The sequence below is a fragment of the Cebus imitator genome, unplaced genomic scaffold (assembly GCF_001604975.1).
Source record: "Cebus imitator isolate Cc_AM_T3 unplaced genomic scaffold, Cebus_imitator-1.0 Scaffold147, whole genome shotgun sequence".
Classification (NCBI taxonomy): domain Eukaryota; kingdom Metazoa; phylum Chordata; class Mammalia; order Primates; family Cebidae; genus Cebus; species Cebus imitator.
The window spans coordinates 3,622,216-3,640,339 of NW_016107462.1; the positions used below are offsets into that span (position 1 = coordinate 3,622,216).

An 18,124-nucleotide genomic window follows, 5' to 3' on the forward strand; every position below is an offset into this window, starting at 1 on the left:
AAAAAAAAAAAAAAAAAAAAAAAAAAAAAAAAAAAAAAAAAAAAAAAAAAAAAAAAAAAAAAAAAAAAAAAGGACTGAAAGGTTCTATGGCCTGAAAACAAAACATATCAGACTCCTGTATCAACAGCAAATTGACATAGTTTTCTAATTGTCGATGTCTTTCTTGCTAGTATCTGTATATGTTTACAGCGTGCCACAGATCGTTTTTACTGGGTTTTTAACATTTTGTGGAAGGGCAGTTTTTGCCTACTGTATATTTGATATATATATTGCTTTTGAAGAAGTGCAAGTTTTTTAAAAGATATCTTTTAAAAAAAAACATATTTTTACTTAGAGTCAAGTCAGATAAGCTTCCATATGTTGGGAAATGAGATATTTTGTAGTTTACATTTTGTGCAACCTTGAACAGTTCCAACTTCTAATGACTTCATTCACGTGCACAGCGTGTATTTTTCCCACAGAGTCTGAAGCAAGAGCACTGGCCAAAGAGAGGCAGAAAAAGGACAATCACAACTTGAGTAAGTTGGTTTTATTTATGTTCTTGATGTTTGATATTAGAGTTAATGTTCCCCCATGTATGAAAAATGTTTCCAGAAATTCTGTGGAGGAAAGTTAATTTCTACAGCTGTTAGAATTATCTCTTATGGAAGAAAATTGTATTTTACAGAAACCAAGCTATATATTTTCCCCATATTTTATCTCAGATCAAATTAAATTTTGTATATATACTTATTTTCAATTTCTGAAGAGTTTTTATTTATTTATTTATTTTGTTTATAGTGTGGGGTTTCTCTCTCTGTTTTTTTTTTTTTTTCCTGAAAGGGAGAATTGATCCCCAACTTCCCAATTATAAGTATCGCTCACACTGGAACTTATTAACAAAAGGGGATTTGGGGAGCACCTTCTCCAGTGAGATCTGAAAGAAAAAAAAGAAACAGATCTGAAGAGGGGAGTAAATGCATGAGGTAGCCTCCTAAATTTCTGATGTTATTCGTGACTTTAAAAACAAAAGTCCTAAAGCATTTAAACTATTTTTATGTGTTCAATTTACCCTTGATCAATTCTTGACGTTGTTTCCTATGAATACTTCAATTTTTGTTTACTATAAACAAGTAAGACAAAGTTGCACTGATTTAAAAAAGGGGGAGGATTGGGCTTGCAGGTGGGAAATATTTTGTGTGTGAATTTCTCATCTCATGGCCTCATATCCTCTGTTTTTTAAATTGATTTTTAAGAATGTGAGTCATATACAAACACTTTCTCCTTATAAAAATAACACAATAAGGCCAGAGTTCTCCTTTAGTTCCCAGGAATATGCATGTTGGTTTCAATTAGGCATTGCTCTTCCTGACCTTTTTCTATATGTTAAGAATATAGACACATGCACACAGAAAAGAAATAATATGTATTTCTATATGTTTTAACACAGACTGTATTATGTTGTCCATTTTATGTTGATTTTTTTTTTCTACTGAACAGTATGTTTTGAAAACCTTTTGCTGTTAGAAATCTGGATCTATCTACCTTTTGAAAACAAATTGTATAGTATTTTACAGTGTGACTGTATGGTATTTAGTAACTTCCCAACTTCTGTGTGTTTATGTTGTTTCTAGTTTTTTCCTATTATATACAATGCCACAGTGAACATTTTTATATGTGTCTTTGTGTACAAGAAAGTTTGTTTCTCTATGTTAGAAATGGAACTGACAAATAGAACTGCTGGGTCCTGAGGGTGCTGGTTTTCACTTTAAGAGCTACGCCCCTCCCCAGTTCTCATGTCAGGTGTAAGAAGTTTTCCTTATCTTTTCACCAAAAGATATAAACTATTATCTTGAAGGCCTCCTCCAGCTTCTAAGTAATTTTACCCCAAGATATTAATTCCTTTAAAACACTTTAGAAACAAAATAATTAGGCATTATCCAAAACTACTTAAGTGAGATGTGGAAAACCGAGTTGAATCTTATGAAAAACAATAGATACCTATAATTAGGCACCTGAACTCTCAAGGTTAAGGTTGTCAGTAAAGTGCAAACATGATCCACTCAAACTCTGAAGGCTATGAAGCAATCTAAAAGTATCACCCAACCACTGGGAATTAATACTGAGGGTTAGATTGCTCCTTGGTCTAGCTGTGTCTCTTCTAGGAATTTATTTTGTAAGAATACTTGCCAAAATGTATAAAAGGATATATCCAACTATTCACTCATTCATTTATTCACTCCATTCAGCCATTAATATATGTTGAGCTGTTGTTTTGTATGATGTGAACCAGAAGATGAGTTTCCCATCCTGAGAAGCTTACCTTTGAGTTAGGGGTCATCTACCATGTATTACTGAGTGAGATGAGCAAGGGGTAGAATAATATCTGTAATATCCCAATGTGTAAAAAGAACACACTGGGGAGAGACGTGCTTGTGTGTATGTTTATGTGGATGTGTATGTGCATGGGAGACGATCTAGAGATCACCCTTATCAGTGACAATTTACCCAGGCATATAGATGTTGAATGGTACAAAGACTTGGCTTTTACTTTTTCCTTAATACACCTTTGTATTTTTTGAATTTTCTTACTATCTTATATCATCTTTCTAATAAGTGGTTGGAAAGGGAAGTCACTGAACTAAAAATAAAATGTAGTACACCTAAATATTGACAGTGAAAGATGTCAGCTATATGCTGGTGAGTGAAAAAAAAGATAGATGCAGAGTCATTTTTAGTATGATTCCATTTTAAATGTTTTGTTTCTTATTTAACACGTATTCGTTGAGGGCCTACTATCTGCCAGACACACAGTTGCTTGGAATGCACCAGCGAATAAACATAAGAAATAGATAAATGGGATATGTGAATATGGGATGGCAGAAAGTTCCATGTGAAGTCAAAAGACAGGCAAGGGAGTATAGTGTCAGCATGAGCATAGGAGGTGGTGGATCAGTTTCAAAGAGGGTGACCAGAAAGTCTCATAGGTAACCTGAGTCTACCTGAGGGAAGTGAGGGCAGTGCCATTCACATATCTGGAGGCTGAATGTTCCAGGCAGGTAGAACAGCTGTATGAAGTCCTCCAATGGGACATGTCTGGCTTGCTTGAGAAATAGCAAGGAACCAGAGGGGCTAGAGGAATTTTATGCTTATTATGTGCTTGGAAAAAAAGAAGAAGAAAGTGTCATACTTCAGAGTTTTGGGGAAGGTCAGCTAGTGGATCAAGGACCCCACAATTCCTTCTTCAAAATCATCGAACTTCACTTAGGGTATCTATTTTATTAAAGTCTAATGGTAGGACTTAGTATTATATAAAACGGATTTCATCATTGGAATAATCTCTCAGCCAAAGAAACTGCCATTTATATTGGGAAAGCAGGAAATAACATTATTTATCTTAGTGTACAGAATGTTAGTGGATCCAGAAGAAGCATATATTACAGTATTTAGAGTAAATACTAATAGTTTTAATCCAATTTCTTAGACTACAAATTATTAGGAATTTATTTGCTTGACTACATTAATTAGAGACATTTATCATTTCATGTGCCTTATTAGGTCATCCTCCCCTAAGAAGATGATAGTTGAACTTACACCTAGATTCATAAAATAGGAATGCTATGAAGATGCCTGGTATAGCTAAAAATGCTAGACTTCAGTTCTAGGGCTGTGCTATCCCATACAGTAGCCATTCACCACCGATGCATACTCAGCCTTGAAATATGGCTGGTCCAAATTGCGATGTAAAATTGAAAGTGTAAAATGCGCCCTGGATTCCAAAAACTTAGAATGAAGAAAATAATGTTAAATATTTAATTTGTAAATGTTTATATTGATTGCCTGTTAAAATAATAATATTTTGGACATAATTGGTTTAATAAAATGTTAATTTCATCTCTTTCTCTACTTTTTAAATAGGACTACTAGAAAACTTAAACTTACATACGCAAATTATATTATATTTCTGTTGGGTAGCACTAGGCTAGAAATTATGTTTCTGTTAGGTAGCACATAGGTTTTTTTGTGTGGCCCATGAGTTAAGAATGCTTTTTACGTTTTTAAATTGTTAAAAAAAGGCCATGCGCGGTGGCTCACGCCTGTAATCTCAGCACTTTGGGAGGTCAAGAAGGGCGGATCACTTGAGGTCAGGAGCTCAAGACCAGCCTGGCCAACATAGTGAAAGCCCCTTCTCTACTAAAAATACAAAAATTAGCCAGGCATGGTGGCATGTGCTTGTAGTCCCAGCTACTCAGGAGGCTGAGGCACAAGAATCGCATGAACCCAGGAGGTAAGGGTCACAGTGAGCCCAGATCATGCCACTGCACTCCATCCTGGGTAACAGAGCGAGACTCTGTCTCAATCAATCAACCAATCAGGCTAAAAAAAATATGTTGTTATATGAAAATTATATGCAATGTAAATTTCAGCATGACAAGTAAATTCTAATGCTTTTCATGAGTAGATTTGCCTTGTAAAAAATTCTACTCAATTATTATATTTTGAATTTTGTCAGAAAAAAATTTGTGGAAATTTGTTTTCCCTCCAGTTAAGTAAATACCTGTATAATATTCTAAATTTTGCTACTTATCCCACAAAGCCAGAGTGCTAACTTCCTGATCTTTGCAGAAAGTTTGCTGACTTCTGTTCTACAGGGTTAGGTTAGAGTTTGGGCTGTTCACCAAGTATTGCTGGATGTCCTCGCCAAGTCCCTAATAACAGTATCTCCAAGGCAATTTCATTATTTGTAACTGAGGATAATAACTGATTTCAGGGTTGTTAAAAGAGCAAATGAGAAATCACATGTATAAGAAAGGTCGCTTATTTTTAACTGCAATACCAAAAACATGGTTAAAAATAGGGATAAAATTGGTTCAGGTTTCCATTGTCCTGACCTGGTGAAGTTAATATACATATGCCTTTGATGAGATATGCTAAATGCATACATGGCACTGTTACTAATAGCCCTTTCCTGTGCTCTTTTCTTGAAGTTGAGCGAAGAAGAAGATTTAACATAAATGACCGCATTAAAGAACTAGGTACTTTGATTCCCAAGTCAAATGATCCGTGAGTACAATTGCATGTTAATCTGCATCATATATTTTTCATATCTGAATATTTTTTCGTATGTTGTAAAAAATGCGGTTGTAAAAACTAAAGTTAAGAAGTCTCCCCTTCTCCCTTTGGTTCTGTTCCTGAATTCTTCTTACACCTTTCTTGAGGTTAGTCTCATCAAACTAAAATTTCAAGACAAAAGCATTGAACTGTGCAAAAGGACTGTTAAACCCTAGATGCTTTGGTTGTGTCTTTCTGAAACCTAAGAATTCTTTGCAAACAAATACTGAGCTTAAAAAAAGAATTCCTTTAATGGTTCATGAAGTACAGTGCTTTCAATAGCTGTTAAAGCTAGATTTGTTGACTGTTTCCTCTTTGACTTGTACAGTATCTCTAAATAGGCACTGATGAACAGACATTAGAGACTTCAAGTTTAATGATATGCAACAGACAAAAAAGGTCAATTGTTTTTATGAAAACTTGCCTACTCTTTGTATGTTTTACCATTCAAGGGGAAGAAAGTAATGTTTTAATCCTCCTATTAAGTACAGGTCAGCTAATTTGGATTTCAGCTTGTGGTTTCTCTTTACCTACCCTGCCCCTTTCAGAGATACCAGCTGTGAAGATAATTTTCTCAAGTCTTTCTTAACAGCCTATAGTTACCTGCAACATCAGCAGATAGGACAACAAACACACAGTTTTTATCCATAAGAACTTGGCCCATTTGAAGCAAGGGGCTAGAAAATGTATACATTTTAATGGCCCCCACAGGCATTCTATGAAATTAGCCTTTGAATATGACCTTTTAGCTACCTAATAAAATGTAAAGATAAAATCAAGTATTATTCATGCAAGCCTTATTAAATTTGCTATTCACATTATTGTTAGAGAATTTGTAACAAAATAAAACCATTACCTATTGTGAGGTGATTTTCATGAATGTACACGTACAATTTCATCTTCAACGTTTTGCTTTCCCAGGTTTCAAGGAAAGGCTTTTTCAAACCCGAAACATTTCAAATTCTCAGTTCTGCAGCACAAATTTATCCTACTAAAGGGCTGTGACCTTCATTTCCTATAGTCAGTCTTGCATGATAGTTGAAATTGAATTCCCATTTTCCTGTTCTTTATCAGCTTTCACTTTTTAGCATATTCTTTTAAACTGTAGCATGTGAATCTCTTTAGCAACATATTATGAGACTATGGGGCTGTAGTGAAAGCCTCTATTTGCATATCTTCTTTCCCCATTGTATTAGAATACTTATGTGTTTATAATCTGAACTGATAATGATCTTTAATTGTAGGCATTGTTTTAAGATAAAACTGACTATAATCTAAACCCACACCAGGTTTCTATAATGTACCTTGGGGCTGCTATAGAGACACAGTCTTACAGACTGGGGTCTCAGCCCTATACCTTTTCTCCCACCAGAGCAAGTCTGCTTTTCTGATCTTATGTAATGGAGACCTGTGTATACTATTCTATGAAAAAAGAGTCCCTCTTATTACCGAGCAAAAAAAGTTTGAAAACCCTTTCTTAAACTCAGAAGCATAATTGATTGATTGGATCTCACAAGGAAGCAAAACCCAAGATAACTGGTTGAAACAATCATGTCTTTTAAACTGAGTGACTGCTCAAATATCCCAATTTTGATTTCTCATCTTGCTAGCCTATGTGAAACATCATTTATTTTAATTACATTTCTCTCTAGCTGCCAAAGTTACTTCTCTTACTTTGATCTTTGCTCTGAATATTAAGTGTCTGTGCTAACTTCGGATATCTCAGGACGTTTGCCTGGGTTGCCATCTTTGGTGTTCAGACTCCAGGGATCAACCCCAGGGAATTCTCTGGGGCCTGCAACTGTCCCTCTCATGGGAGAACGTCTGTTTTGTTCTTAATGTAACTCATATGAGGATCAATTGTTTAGTGACTTGTTTATATAATGACCCTCCACTCATCAGTTCCACCTGATACTTCCAATCTGGTTTTATGGGTTGGATGGTTCTCCATACATCACATTGTTTTTGTTTTCATCATCATGCTTGTCATCATTATGATGTATATTGTCTATAAAAGGATTCAGATAATTTAAAGCAATATAGAAATATTACTTATGTAATTATAGTTCATTATTTTTTTTCTGGAGTGCTCTCTTATTTTTTTTAAAGTACTTTTACCTGCGTATTAATGGTGTTCTTAATTCTCTCATATACAAGTTTATTGAAGCTCTACTGATTAAGAGCTGAGAGACATCACTTTGGGCTTCCTGGCTTAGAATTCCAAAACAGTTTCTTACTAAGTATCTAACTTCGGGGAAGATACTTGCATTCTTGTGCTTCATTTTTCTCATCTGTTAAAAAAGGGGACATCAAAGTCTTCTTACCTAGCCTAGTTGCTTTGAGGACTCAATCACGTGAAAGGAAGTATGATACAGTGGTTTAGAGCAGGGAGTTGAGAGCCAGAGTCCTGAGACTTCCTGGCTCTGCCACTTCCTAGCTCTGCCACTTCCTAGCTCTGTGACCTTGGGCAAATTATTTAACCTCTCTGTGCTTTAGGTTCCAGTCAGTAAAATGGGGATCATATTAGTACCTACTCATTAAGGTTGTTTTGATTATACAAGTTGTAAAATATTTTTGAAAATGGCACATAGTAAATGCTATCGAAAGATAGCTATTAGCATTACTATATTGAGCCTTTAATACAGTGCCTGTTCCATTATTTGAATGTGTTTTTAACTTTCCAACAGCACATTTGTGTAAAGTGGCTCCTTTGATTCCAATAACATACTTACTAGGCTGCTTACACAAGTATAGTATCATCATTTTGTATATGAGGAAACAGATACAGAGAGAGGCTAGATAACCTGCCCATGATAATTCATGATAAAAAAAAAAAAATAGAAGGATGCCAGTTTTATGCCACAAACAATTTAGTAGTGAGATCTCACAGCTCTGTTTTACCATGGTTTATTTTTAGTGTGTTAACTTTTATAGTTTTAGAAACCGGTAACTGTTTAATATAGTGTTTAAGAAAACTGACTTTGTAATCAACAGACCTAAAGTCCTGGCTCTACTATATGGTAGTTGTGGAGCCTAGGACAAGTTGAATTGTCTGTGTTTCAACATGTGCACAAAATCTCTGTCTCACAAGGTGCTTGTCTGGGTTAAGTAAGACAATGTATACAAATGGGGTGGGCAACATTAGGCACGTGGCAAACACTCGTGAATAGTAGCTATTATTAATGTATGATTATTTTTATCTTTTTTTTCTTTTGAGACAGAGTCTCACTTTGTTGACCAGGCTGGAGTGCAGTGCCACGATCTCATCTAACCACAACCTCTGCCTCCTGGGTTCAAGCGATTGCCCTGCCTCAGCCTCCTGAATAGCTGGGATTACAGGCGCACACCACCTTGCCCAGCTAATTTTTGTATTTTTAGTAGAGACAGGGTTTCACCATGTTGGTCAAGCTGGTCTCAAACTTCTGACCTCATGATCCACCCACCTCAGCCTCCCAAAGTGCTGGGATTACAGGCATGAGCCACCACGCCTGGCTTGGTTATTATATCTTTAAAATTGAATGCTTTTAAAAATGATACAATGGACTTTGAGGACTTGAGGGAAATAGAGGGGCAGGGGGAGGTGGATGGTGGATAAAAGACTATACTCTGGGTACAGGGCACATGGCTTGGGTGATGGGTACACCAAAATCTCAGAACACCACTAAAAAATTCATCCATGTAACCAAGCACCACTATTCCCCCAAAACTATTGAAATAAAAGAAATAAATGTTCAGAAAAAGAGAAATGGAATGCTTTAAATATTGAATTTTCATTGAGCCTCAAATCCTAAAAATGTCTGTTTTCCTTCATTTTCATCGCAGAGACATGCGCTGGAACAAGGGAACCATTTTAAAAGCATCCGTGGACTATATCCGAAAGTTGCAACGAGAACAGCAACGCGCAAAAGAACTTGAAAATCGACAGAAGAAACTGGAGCATGCCAACCGGCATTTGTTGCTCAGAATACAGGTACACGGCCTGAGTTGTGTAAAGTTTACTGCTTGTTACCAGCTTCAAGACAGGAGAAAAATGGATACGATGAGCCGTAGGGGAGTTGACTTACATGATCCTAAGACAGTCAAACCTTGTTATTTGTGGATTCTGTATTTGTGAATTTGCCTACCTGTAACTCCAAAATCAGTATCTGTGGCACATCCACAGTCATTCTTGGACATGTGCAGAGTGGCAAGTTTGAGCTGCCCATGGCACGCATTTCCAGGTGAGGTCGAGTGACCCTACCCGAGGTTCACTGCTTTTTTATTGCAACTCTCATCCTCCAAACAAGTGCTTCTTTCATGGTCTGTTCAGTGCTTTCTACATTTTTGTGGTTTCTGTTGGTGATTTCGCTGTTTATAGTGACCCCCAAGCATAATGCTGAAGTGCTGTCTAGAGTTCCTGACGGCAAGAAGGCCGTGATGTGCCTTACAGAGAAAATACAGGTGTTGGATAAGCTTCGTTCAGGTATAAGTTACAGTGCTATTAGCCGTGAGTTTAATATTCATGAGTCAACAACATATGTTACATAAGGTTACCTTCAACAGAAGTATACATAAAACAAGATTAAGTGTTATGACTAGGGTCTCACAGGAACCTAACCCTGCAATTCCCCTAGGAACAGTGCTTCAGTGTTCATCAGTTCAGTGTTCACAGTGACTTTATAGAACATAAAAAAATAAGCACTGACTATACACATTAAGTAAGAATATGCCTTACTATTTGCAGGGTCGGGGAAGCAGTCGATGGTCAAAGTGTGTGTTTATAGGGAACTTGGGGACACCCACAGGATCTTATGTTAAGGACATAATTCTTGGAGATAGTTATAAATGCTGGAATTGTCACATATATATCTTTAACTTAAACTATATGCCCTTAGAAGAAGACATACTAATTTTATTAACCATGTGCCACTTGTGCGTCATCGCGTTCAGTGAGTATATGCACCAGGGTAAGCAGGAGATGGGGAATTCCTCTTTAGTATCAGCTCCTGGAACTACCCTCAGGTGCTCGGCCTCTCTTGCTGAGTGAAAGGACACTATTTCCTCTGAAATGATTCTCAAAAACAGACTCTCTGTTATTGACCAAATGGGGTTTGTGAGGGTAATTTTAATTTGCTGACTTTGAACACAACCTATCTGAAAGAGTTAATGACACTATATCTTCTTCTTGACTAGACTGACACACCTTTTACTAGATTTTGCCGTAAAGCAAGGGTTGTCTTTCAACTTTTCAGTGCAACTATTCATGGAGCTATTTTATGTAACAGCAATGAGAAATATGACATCCTAGATACCATTGTGTTTCACTTAGTGGTGTTCCTCTTGGAAGTTGAACTTTTCGAACAGAGCAATTCATTTGTAATAATGGTCTCCAGTCTTCTGAATGCTTATATTTTGAGATACCACATCTCTCATTCACTGCAGCGATTCCTCGGCTGTGGGGCGGGGAGGTGGGAAGCCACTCCTCCATAGGGGTGCATTTAGACTCTGGGTAGTGAAGTAGAGGTTGTGTGTAATTTGAAAGTCTTACTTTCCCCTCCCCTCCTCTACTTTGGCTTCATTTGTTGGTTTTAAGTTCTGTCTCTTCAATAAGTAGCCGAAGGTATTTAGTCTCTTGAACATAGTCTACCCATTTATAAAAGCAGCTTGTGGCCAGGCACGGCGGCTCACACCTGTAATCCCAGTGCTTTGGGAGGCTGAGGCAGGTGGATCACAAGGTCCGGAGTTTGAGACCAGTCTGGCCAACATGGTGAAACCCCGTCTCTACTAAAAACAAAAAAATTAGCTGGGTCTGGTGGCAGATGCCTGTAATCCCAGCTGCTTGGGAGGCTGAGGCAGGAGAATCACTTGAACCTAGGAGGTAGAGGTTGCAGTGAGACGAGATTGCACCATTGCGCTCCAGCCTGGGCAACAGAGCAAGACTGTGTCTCAGAAAAAAAAAAAAAAAAAGCAGCTTGTACTAATGTGTCATTTCCTTTTACAAGTATTAAAATATAATAACTGTTTTGAAAGAGAAACTAGGTTTTGTTTTATTTTAGGGCTCCAAACATGTATATTCATATGAAATACGAATATTGTGAAATATGTGCATTGGAAATTCCATGGTGACGCTCTCTTGGTTTTCTTCCAATGACGGTGTGAGGCAGCCTTTAGAACTTTTGCATATCACAGAAAACATTATTAATTAGGAAAGCTCTGCGATGCAATAAAGCCAGAGTTCTCTAGATGATATTTATCACCTTATTTAGAAATCTGAGTAATGCTTTAATCAACTAATAAATATTTTTAATTAAACAACAAAGGATTAGAGTGAGATGTTTGCCTCTCTTAATCCAACTTTATTATTCTTTTTCTGAAAAGACAATCTGCATGTGTGGAGGTGCTGTTCTTACTAGCATGTGCTGTAGATTTACAGGAGTCCATGTTTTCAGCCTGGGCCTAAGGGCTTTCTTTCATTTTCACTCTAAGTGATTTACACAAAAGTTTTCACAGAAGAAAGAGCATGACGCCCTAATATCAGTGGAACTGCCATGGTATTAAATAGCCCAGGGCTTTAAAATAATGCCTGAAGAAACTTATGTTTCTGGAGATTATGTAAAGGAACTTGAAGATACTTGTGTGACATCTCAAGCTCCTGGCTTTTACTCATAATTGCATCCAAAAAAGGATTTTGCAGACCCCAAAACCTTGAATTTAGACTGAATGTGGCTTTTCAGGCACATATGTTTCTCAGCTTGTGGGCAAAGGTTGAAAGGCCATGTCATGTGGAGAGTCCTTCTCCTCCCTGATAAGGAAAGTTGACTTGCTTTGAATTTATATTCTATTGCTATATGTTATTGTTTCACAATCATGGAAGGGATAGCATTTGAATGGAGAAGCAGAATGTTTATCAGGACTCAATTATAGTCTCTATGGTTCATTTTAGGAATGCCCAGGGATACTCAGAAAGGAAAAAGGGAAAGAGCTTGTCTGGAAGGCATTTTGCCATGAGATACAGTGGGACTCAATGGCATTTAGGAAGTGTGTTCGTCAGCTAGTGCTGCTGTAGTGAAGTGACACTGACTGGGTGGGAAACAGTAGTTATTTTCTCACAATTCTGGAGGTTGGTTGTCCAAGATCAAGTTGTCAGCAGGGCTGGTCCCTTCCGAGGACTCTCTCCTTGGCTTGTAGATGGCTGTCTTCTCCCTGTGTTTTCACATGGTCTTCTTTCTGTGTGTGCCTCTCCCAACCTCCTCTTGTTGTAAGGACTCCAGTCCTACTGGGTTTAGGCCCACCAGTATGATCTCATTTTAAATTAATCACCTCTTTAAAGGCCCTATCTTCAAATACAGTCACATTCCAAGGTGTTCAGGTTAGGACTTCAACATTCAAATTTTTTCCAGGACACAATTTAGCCAATAATAGGAATGTATGTGAGGAGAAAAGGAAAAAAGTTGTTCGTCTTATAGATGAGAACTTACTTGTTGAGTTAAAAAACATATTTCCCCTTTCCCTTGGTGAGATGGGTTAAATGTTGCTTCTAAAACTTTAGTTAGTTGCATAGAACTTTGATAACTTTTGTTGTCACTACCCAAACTTTTTTACTTTATGGCACTGTTAGGGTTTTAGCAATCTTTTACCATCTCCCTAGACCCAAAGAAATACCTACTCTTTTTGTTAGGTCCAAACAACTTATTAAGTATTTAGGTTCTGTCAACTTGGTAGCCATTTGAAAAAATAAAACATATCAATTGAAAGGAAAACATCATTTTTATTTTGTTATTAAATAACCACAGTACTTACTAACTGGATGTGTGTGCCTGTTGGGCACTGCACAACTTCTAAAGCCTTGGAATCAGATTGGACGCCACCACCTTTGTTTCCCAGTCCACAATGATGTTCATGCAGCACTTGTTTTTCTTTAATCATGGCAACTGCCAAAAGCTCAACTTTGCAATGGTACAATGTGGTTGAAAAGTATATAGCGTTTCAATCTGATGCTGAAAGAGAACTGTCTTGAGTTTAGTACTTCTTAGGTAGTATTGCCATTGCCCTTGAAAGGTAGCACATCTCCAGTGCTCTGTGAGTTCATTGCAGCATCCGTGGGGACCTCAGTGCACAGTTGAAGGACCATGAAAATACATTATTCTTTACTTAATATTATTATTAGCTCACATTTAAAACTTCATTTTTATATTTTTCAACTTATCCTCAGTGTGAACATTAATATATGTGAGAGACCATCTCTCTCTATTTTGCACACATAATCAAATCTATAAACACCTAAAATTTATTTCACATACTATCAGTGGTACCTCTACTATAGGTTATACAGAACTTATTAATTTAAAAGAACAAAAAACTTTTATTTTGAGGATTTATTATTTTCCAATTATTTGTTTTATTTATTTATTTATTTATTTAGTTAGTTAGTTAGTTATTTTTTGGAGACAGAGTCTTGCTCTGTCACCCAGGCTGGGGTGTAATGGCATGATCTCAGCTCACTGCAACCTCCACCTCCCGGGTTCAAGCGATTCTCCCTGCCTCCGCCTCCCAAGTAGCTGGGATTACAGGAGCCCACCACTATGCCCAGCTAATTTTTGTATTTTTAGTTGAGACGGGTTTCATCATGTTAGCCAGGCTGGTCTTGAACTCCTGACCTCAGGTGATCCATCCGCCTTGGCCTCCAAAGTGCTAGGATTATAGGCGTGAGCCACCACGCCTGGCCATCCAAAGTATCTGATTTTTAAAAATAGACTTTATTTTTTAGAACAGTTTTTGGTTCACAGCAAAACTGAGATGAAGCTGCAGATATTTCCCATATACCTCCTGCCCCCAAGCATGTGCAGCCTTCCCATTATCAACATTCCCTACCAGAGTGGCACATTTATTAGAATCAAGGAACCTGCAGTGACATTTCATTATCCTCTAAAGCCTATACTTTACATTCCCTCTTGGTGTTGTACATTTTGTGGGTTTGGCTAAATGTCTAATGACATGCACCTACCATTATAGTATCATGTAGAGTGATTTTACAGGCTTAAAAGTCCTCTGTGCTCTGCCTATTTCAGTATTTTATCTTTACTCTTTTTATAGGAACTTGAAATGCAGGCTCGAGCTCATGGACTTTCCCTTATTCCAACCACGGGTCTCTGCTCTCCAGATTTGGTGAATCGGATCATCAAGCAAGAACCCGTTCTTGAAAACTGCAGCCAAGACCTCCTTCAGCATCATGCAGACCTAACTTGTACAACAACTCTCGATCTCACGGATGGCACCATCACCTTCAACAACAACCTTGGAACTGGGACCGAGGCCAACCAAGCCTATAGCGTCCCCACGAAAATGGGATCCAAACTGGAAGACATCCTGATGGACGACACTCTTTCTCCTGTTGGCGTCACTGATCCACTCCTTTCGTCAGTGTCCCCCGGAGCTTCCAAAACAAGCAGCCGGAGGAGCAGTATGAGCATGGAAGAGACGGAGCATGCTTGTTAGCCAATCCTCCCTGCACTGCATTCGCACAAACTGCTTCCTTTCTTGATTCATAGATTTAATAATTTACCTGAAGGGGTTTTCTTGATAATTTTCCTTTAATATGAAATTTTTTTTCATGCTTTATCAATAGCCCAGGATATATTTTATTTTTAGAATTTTGTGAAACAGACTTGTATATTCTATTTTACAACTACAAATGCCTCCAAAGTATTGTACAAATAAGTGTGCAGTATCTGTGAACTGAATTCTCCACAGACTTTAGCTTTCTGAGCAAGAGGATTTTGCATCAGAGAAATGTCTGTCCATTTTTATTCAGGGGAAACTTGATTTGAGGTTTTTATGCCTGTGACTTCCTTGGAAATTAAATGTAAAGTTTAATTGAAAGAATGTAAAGCAACCAAAAAGAAAAAAAAAAAGAAAGAGGAAAAGGAATCCATACTAACCCTTTTCCATTTTATAAATGTATTGATTCATTGGTACTGCCTTAAAGATACAGTACCCCTCTAGCATTGTTTCGTGTTTATACTGCAGACTACTTAAAGAAATACTGTATTCTGTAAAACACACAAAAAATGCAGCCTTTTCATGAGAATCATCTGGTTAGAAAACATAACTGATACCAACCGAAATTGAAGGGAGTTAGACCAAGGCTCTGACATATAAAGTCTAATCTTGCTCTCTTTTATTCTGTGCTGTTACAGTTTTCTTCATCAATGAGTGTGATTCAGTTTTTCGTAAGATATATTTTATTTTGAAGTGGAAATTAATGTCCTCTCAAAGTAAAATGTTGAGGAGCACTGAAAGTATGTTTTACTCTTTTTTTTTTTTCATTTTTGCTTTTGATAAGAAAACCAAACTGAGCATATTTCTAATTGGCTTTACTATTTTTATTTTTAAATTATGTTTTACTGTTCATTTGCTTTGTACAGATTCTTTATTATCATTGTTCTTTTCAATATGTTTGTATTAATTTGTAAGAATATGCATCTTAAAATGGCAAGTTTTCAATATTTTTACAATTCACTGGTAGTTTTCCGCATTCTTTGTACACCCATGAAAGAAAACTTTTATGCAAGGTCTTGTGTTTAAAAGACAGCTTTGAGAATATTTTGTACATTACAGTCTCACCCGGAACTGTTTTTAGACACATTTTAAGGTGTAGTATTAATAGGTTAAAACCAGGCTTTCTAGAAAGAATAAACTTACATATTTATTTTTAGTGTATGAAAATAGCAATATTCTTGGAGACGGATAACCATAGCATTAATACGCCCATTATGGTCATTTAATTGGGGTTTATTTCAGCAAAGTTGCTGAATTTTGTTTTAAAGAAAGAAATACTGTATTGGCAAATTACTGTTACTTGATAACCATGTTTTAACAAGGAGCAATGTTGTAAAGTTAGTTTCAGTGCATTATCTACTTGTGTAGTCCTATGCAATAACAGTAGTGTCACATGTATCAAGCCTAAATGTTTTATACAGATGCCATATAGTGTTATGAGCCAGGCTGTTGAATGGAATTTCTCAGTAGCAGCCTACAATTGAATAGCAAGTGGCATAAAGCATATCCATTCAGAATGAAGTGCCTTAAATATAGCAGTAGTCTTTTTTGGACTAGCACTGACTGAACTGTAATGTAGGGGAAAGTTTCAAGATGGTATCTATAGTCAAGAGGAACATGTAGCATGGTGCCTATGTAGACAATATAAGAGCTTCCAATTTTCCTTCAGATATTTTTAATATTAAATATATTTTAGTGACAGAGTGCCAACTTCTTTCATCAGGAAACCTTATTCAGGAGGGTTTTTTTTTAAAGTGTTTAAATGTCAAATGTGAATTGGTGATGGGTGATGGAGGGTTCATAGAGAAGGAGTGATCGTCAGATGTGTGAATGAATGGTTTAGGTAAAAATAATCAACTGCATAGTTCCCATGCACGCTGGGCAATGAGAATCCTTGGAAACATTGGTGATGCTATCAGTTTTATAGCTTTATTACTTAAGGGGGTAGGGAAAATTACTTCCCATTCTTTCAACCCCCTTAACTGTATAGCTCTTTTCCTAGAATAGTGATGCAAATCTGCATGAACAGCTAATTGTACCATAGTATTCACTGATACAATCATAGCATTGTCTATTTTTCTCTTCATATTTATATGGGGGGGCGGGCGCTGGATGCAAAAGTTGAAGGTCGTGATGCTATGATATTAGTTTTCCTTAGCTGATTTTGAGGGTTTTTAAAAATAAAGCAAGGTTGACTAACCTATGGCCAAGGGAACAGGACCATGGTTAAGCAACCATGTAGAAAGCTTTGTTGAAAGAAAGTATGGCATCTTGTACCACTACCCTGACTGTCGCAACTCCTGACTTTGCCATTGCCTGCCTCCCCGTCCCCTTCTCCTTAAGAGACAATTTCTGCAGGTGGCAGGTGAGCAAGCCCAGGAGAATGCTGCAATCTTGGGGGTGGTTTTATTTATTTCTTTTTGCCAAATAGAGTGTGGATTCGTTTTAAGGACTAGTTAAGCCAAGAGGCAGTGGTTTGGGCTTGTCGTTTGTAACGAGAAAATGATCCACACCACTCCCCCTATCCTCGGGTGCAGAATTGTGACTCGAGGTTGGACCTCCATATGGAGGGACCAAAATGCCAAAATTGTCCGTCTGCCTCTGGGTAGGGCAATGGAAATACCAAATCTTCTGACTTTGCCAAAAAGCATACAAGCAACCTGGTCATATATAGGATGACAAAATTCTTTCTGATTGTTTTTAAACAATAAAGCAATAAGAACAAATACAATACACAGGAAGTTAAAAGATATAAAGCACAAAGGAATGCACTTATTAATATTTTTGAAAAATGCACTGGGAAAAAGTTGATGTCAATAACAGTAGAAAAAAGCCCTATTTCTTGATAAATGACAAATGACTGTCTCTTGCGGATGCTTGGTACTGTAATGTTAGTAATAGTCACCTGCTGTTGGATGCAGCAGTAATTTCTGTGTGGTCCATAGCACTGTATATTATGGATCGATATTAATGTATCCAATGAAATAATCGACTTGTTCTTGATAGCCTCATTAAAGCATTTGGTTTTTCACATAGTAGTGATGGCCTATTGTGTTAATGCCAATTTTGAATGTTATTTGCCTTATCAAAAAATGGTAGTGCACATTTTCTTCTGATTTAATGAATAACAAATTGCATGAAAAATTTTAAAGTGCCAGTAAGTACTTTTTTTTGTTTAAAATGCCACTCTAAGATGTTACTTTTTGGTTTTAAACATTTTTGATTACTTTATGACTTACACTCAGATGAGCTATAATTATGCAGCTTTTTTATCCCCCTCAGAATTTGGGGAGATTTTAAACTCCCAAATGCCAAGACTTCATTTTAGATATAGGAGTTTTATTTAAAATGTTTCAGTGAGAGGTGGCTTTAAAAAAGAGAAATTGTCAGAGAAACCCTTGCATATTTACAGAAAAGATATTGGGTTTTTAAAATACAAATTTACAATAATGAAAGCTTAATATACTCAGGCTGCCAGCTCCTGGTTGCATTTTTT

At 37.0% G+C, this 18,124-nt stretch overlaps 1 protein-coding gene across 14 annotated transcripts in view; it reads left to right on the forward strand.

Moving 5' to 3' along the window:
• The window catches only part of MITF (melanocyte inducing transcription factor), a 222,923-nt gene extending 205,260 nt beyond the window's left edge, over window positions 1–17,663 (forward strand). For 8 of the 14 annotated variants that reach the window (XM_017542787.2, XM_017542793.2, XM_037743569.1 and 5 more), the window contains 4 exons: window positions 444–518; window positions 4,968–5,043; window positions 8,914–9,061; window positions 14,164–17,663. In XM_017542787.2, coding sequence (XP_017398276.1) covers window positions 444–518; window positions 4,968–5,043; window positions 8,914–9,061; window positions 14,164–14,565 — 701 coding nt within the window. In that variant the 3' untranslated portion in view covers window positions 14,566–17,663. The remainder of the gene's footprint in view (window positions 1–443; window positions 519–4,967; window positions 5,044–8,913; window positions 9,062–14,163) is intronic. The other 6 variants (XM_017542788.2, XM_037743570.1, XM_017542794.2 and 3 more) reach the window with 1 other exon arrangement.
• Window positions 17,664–18,124: the final 461 nt, after the last annotated feature.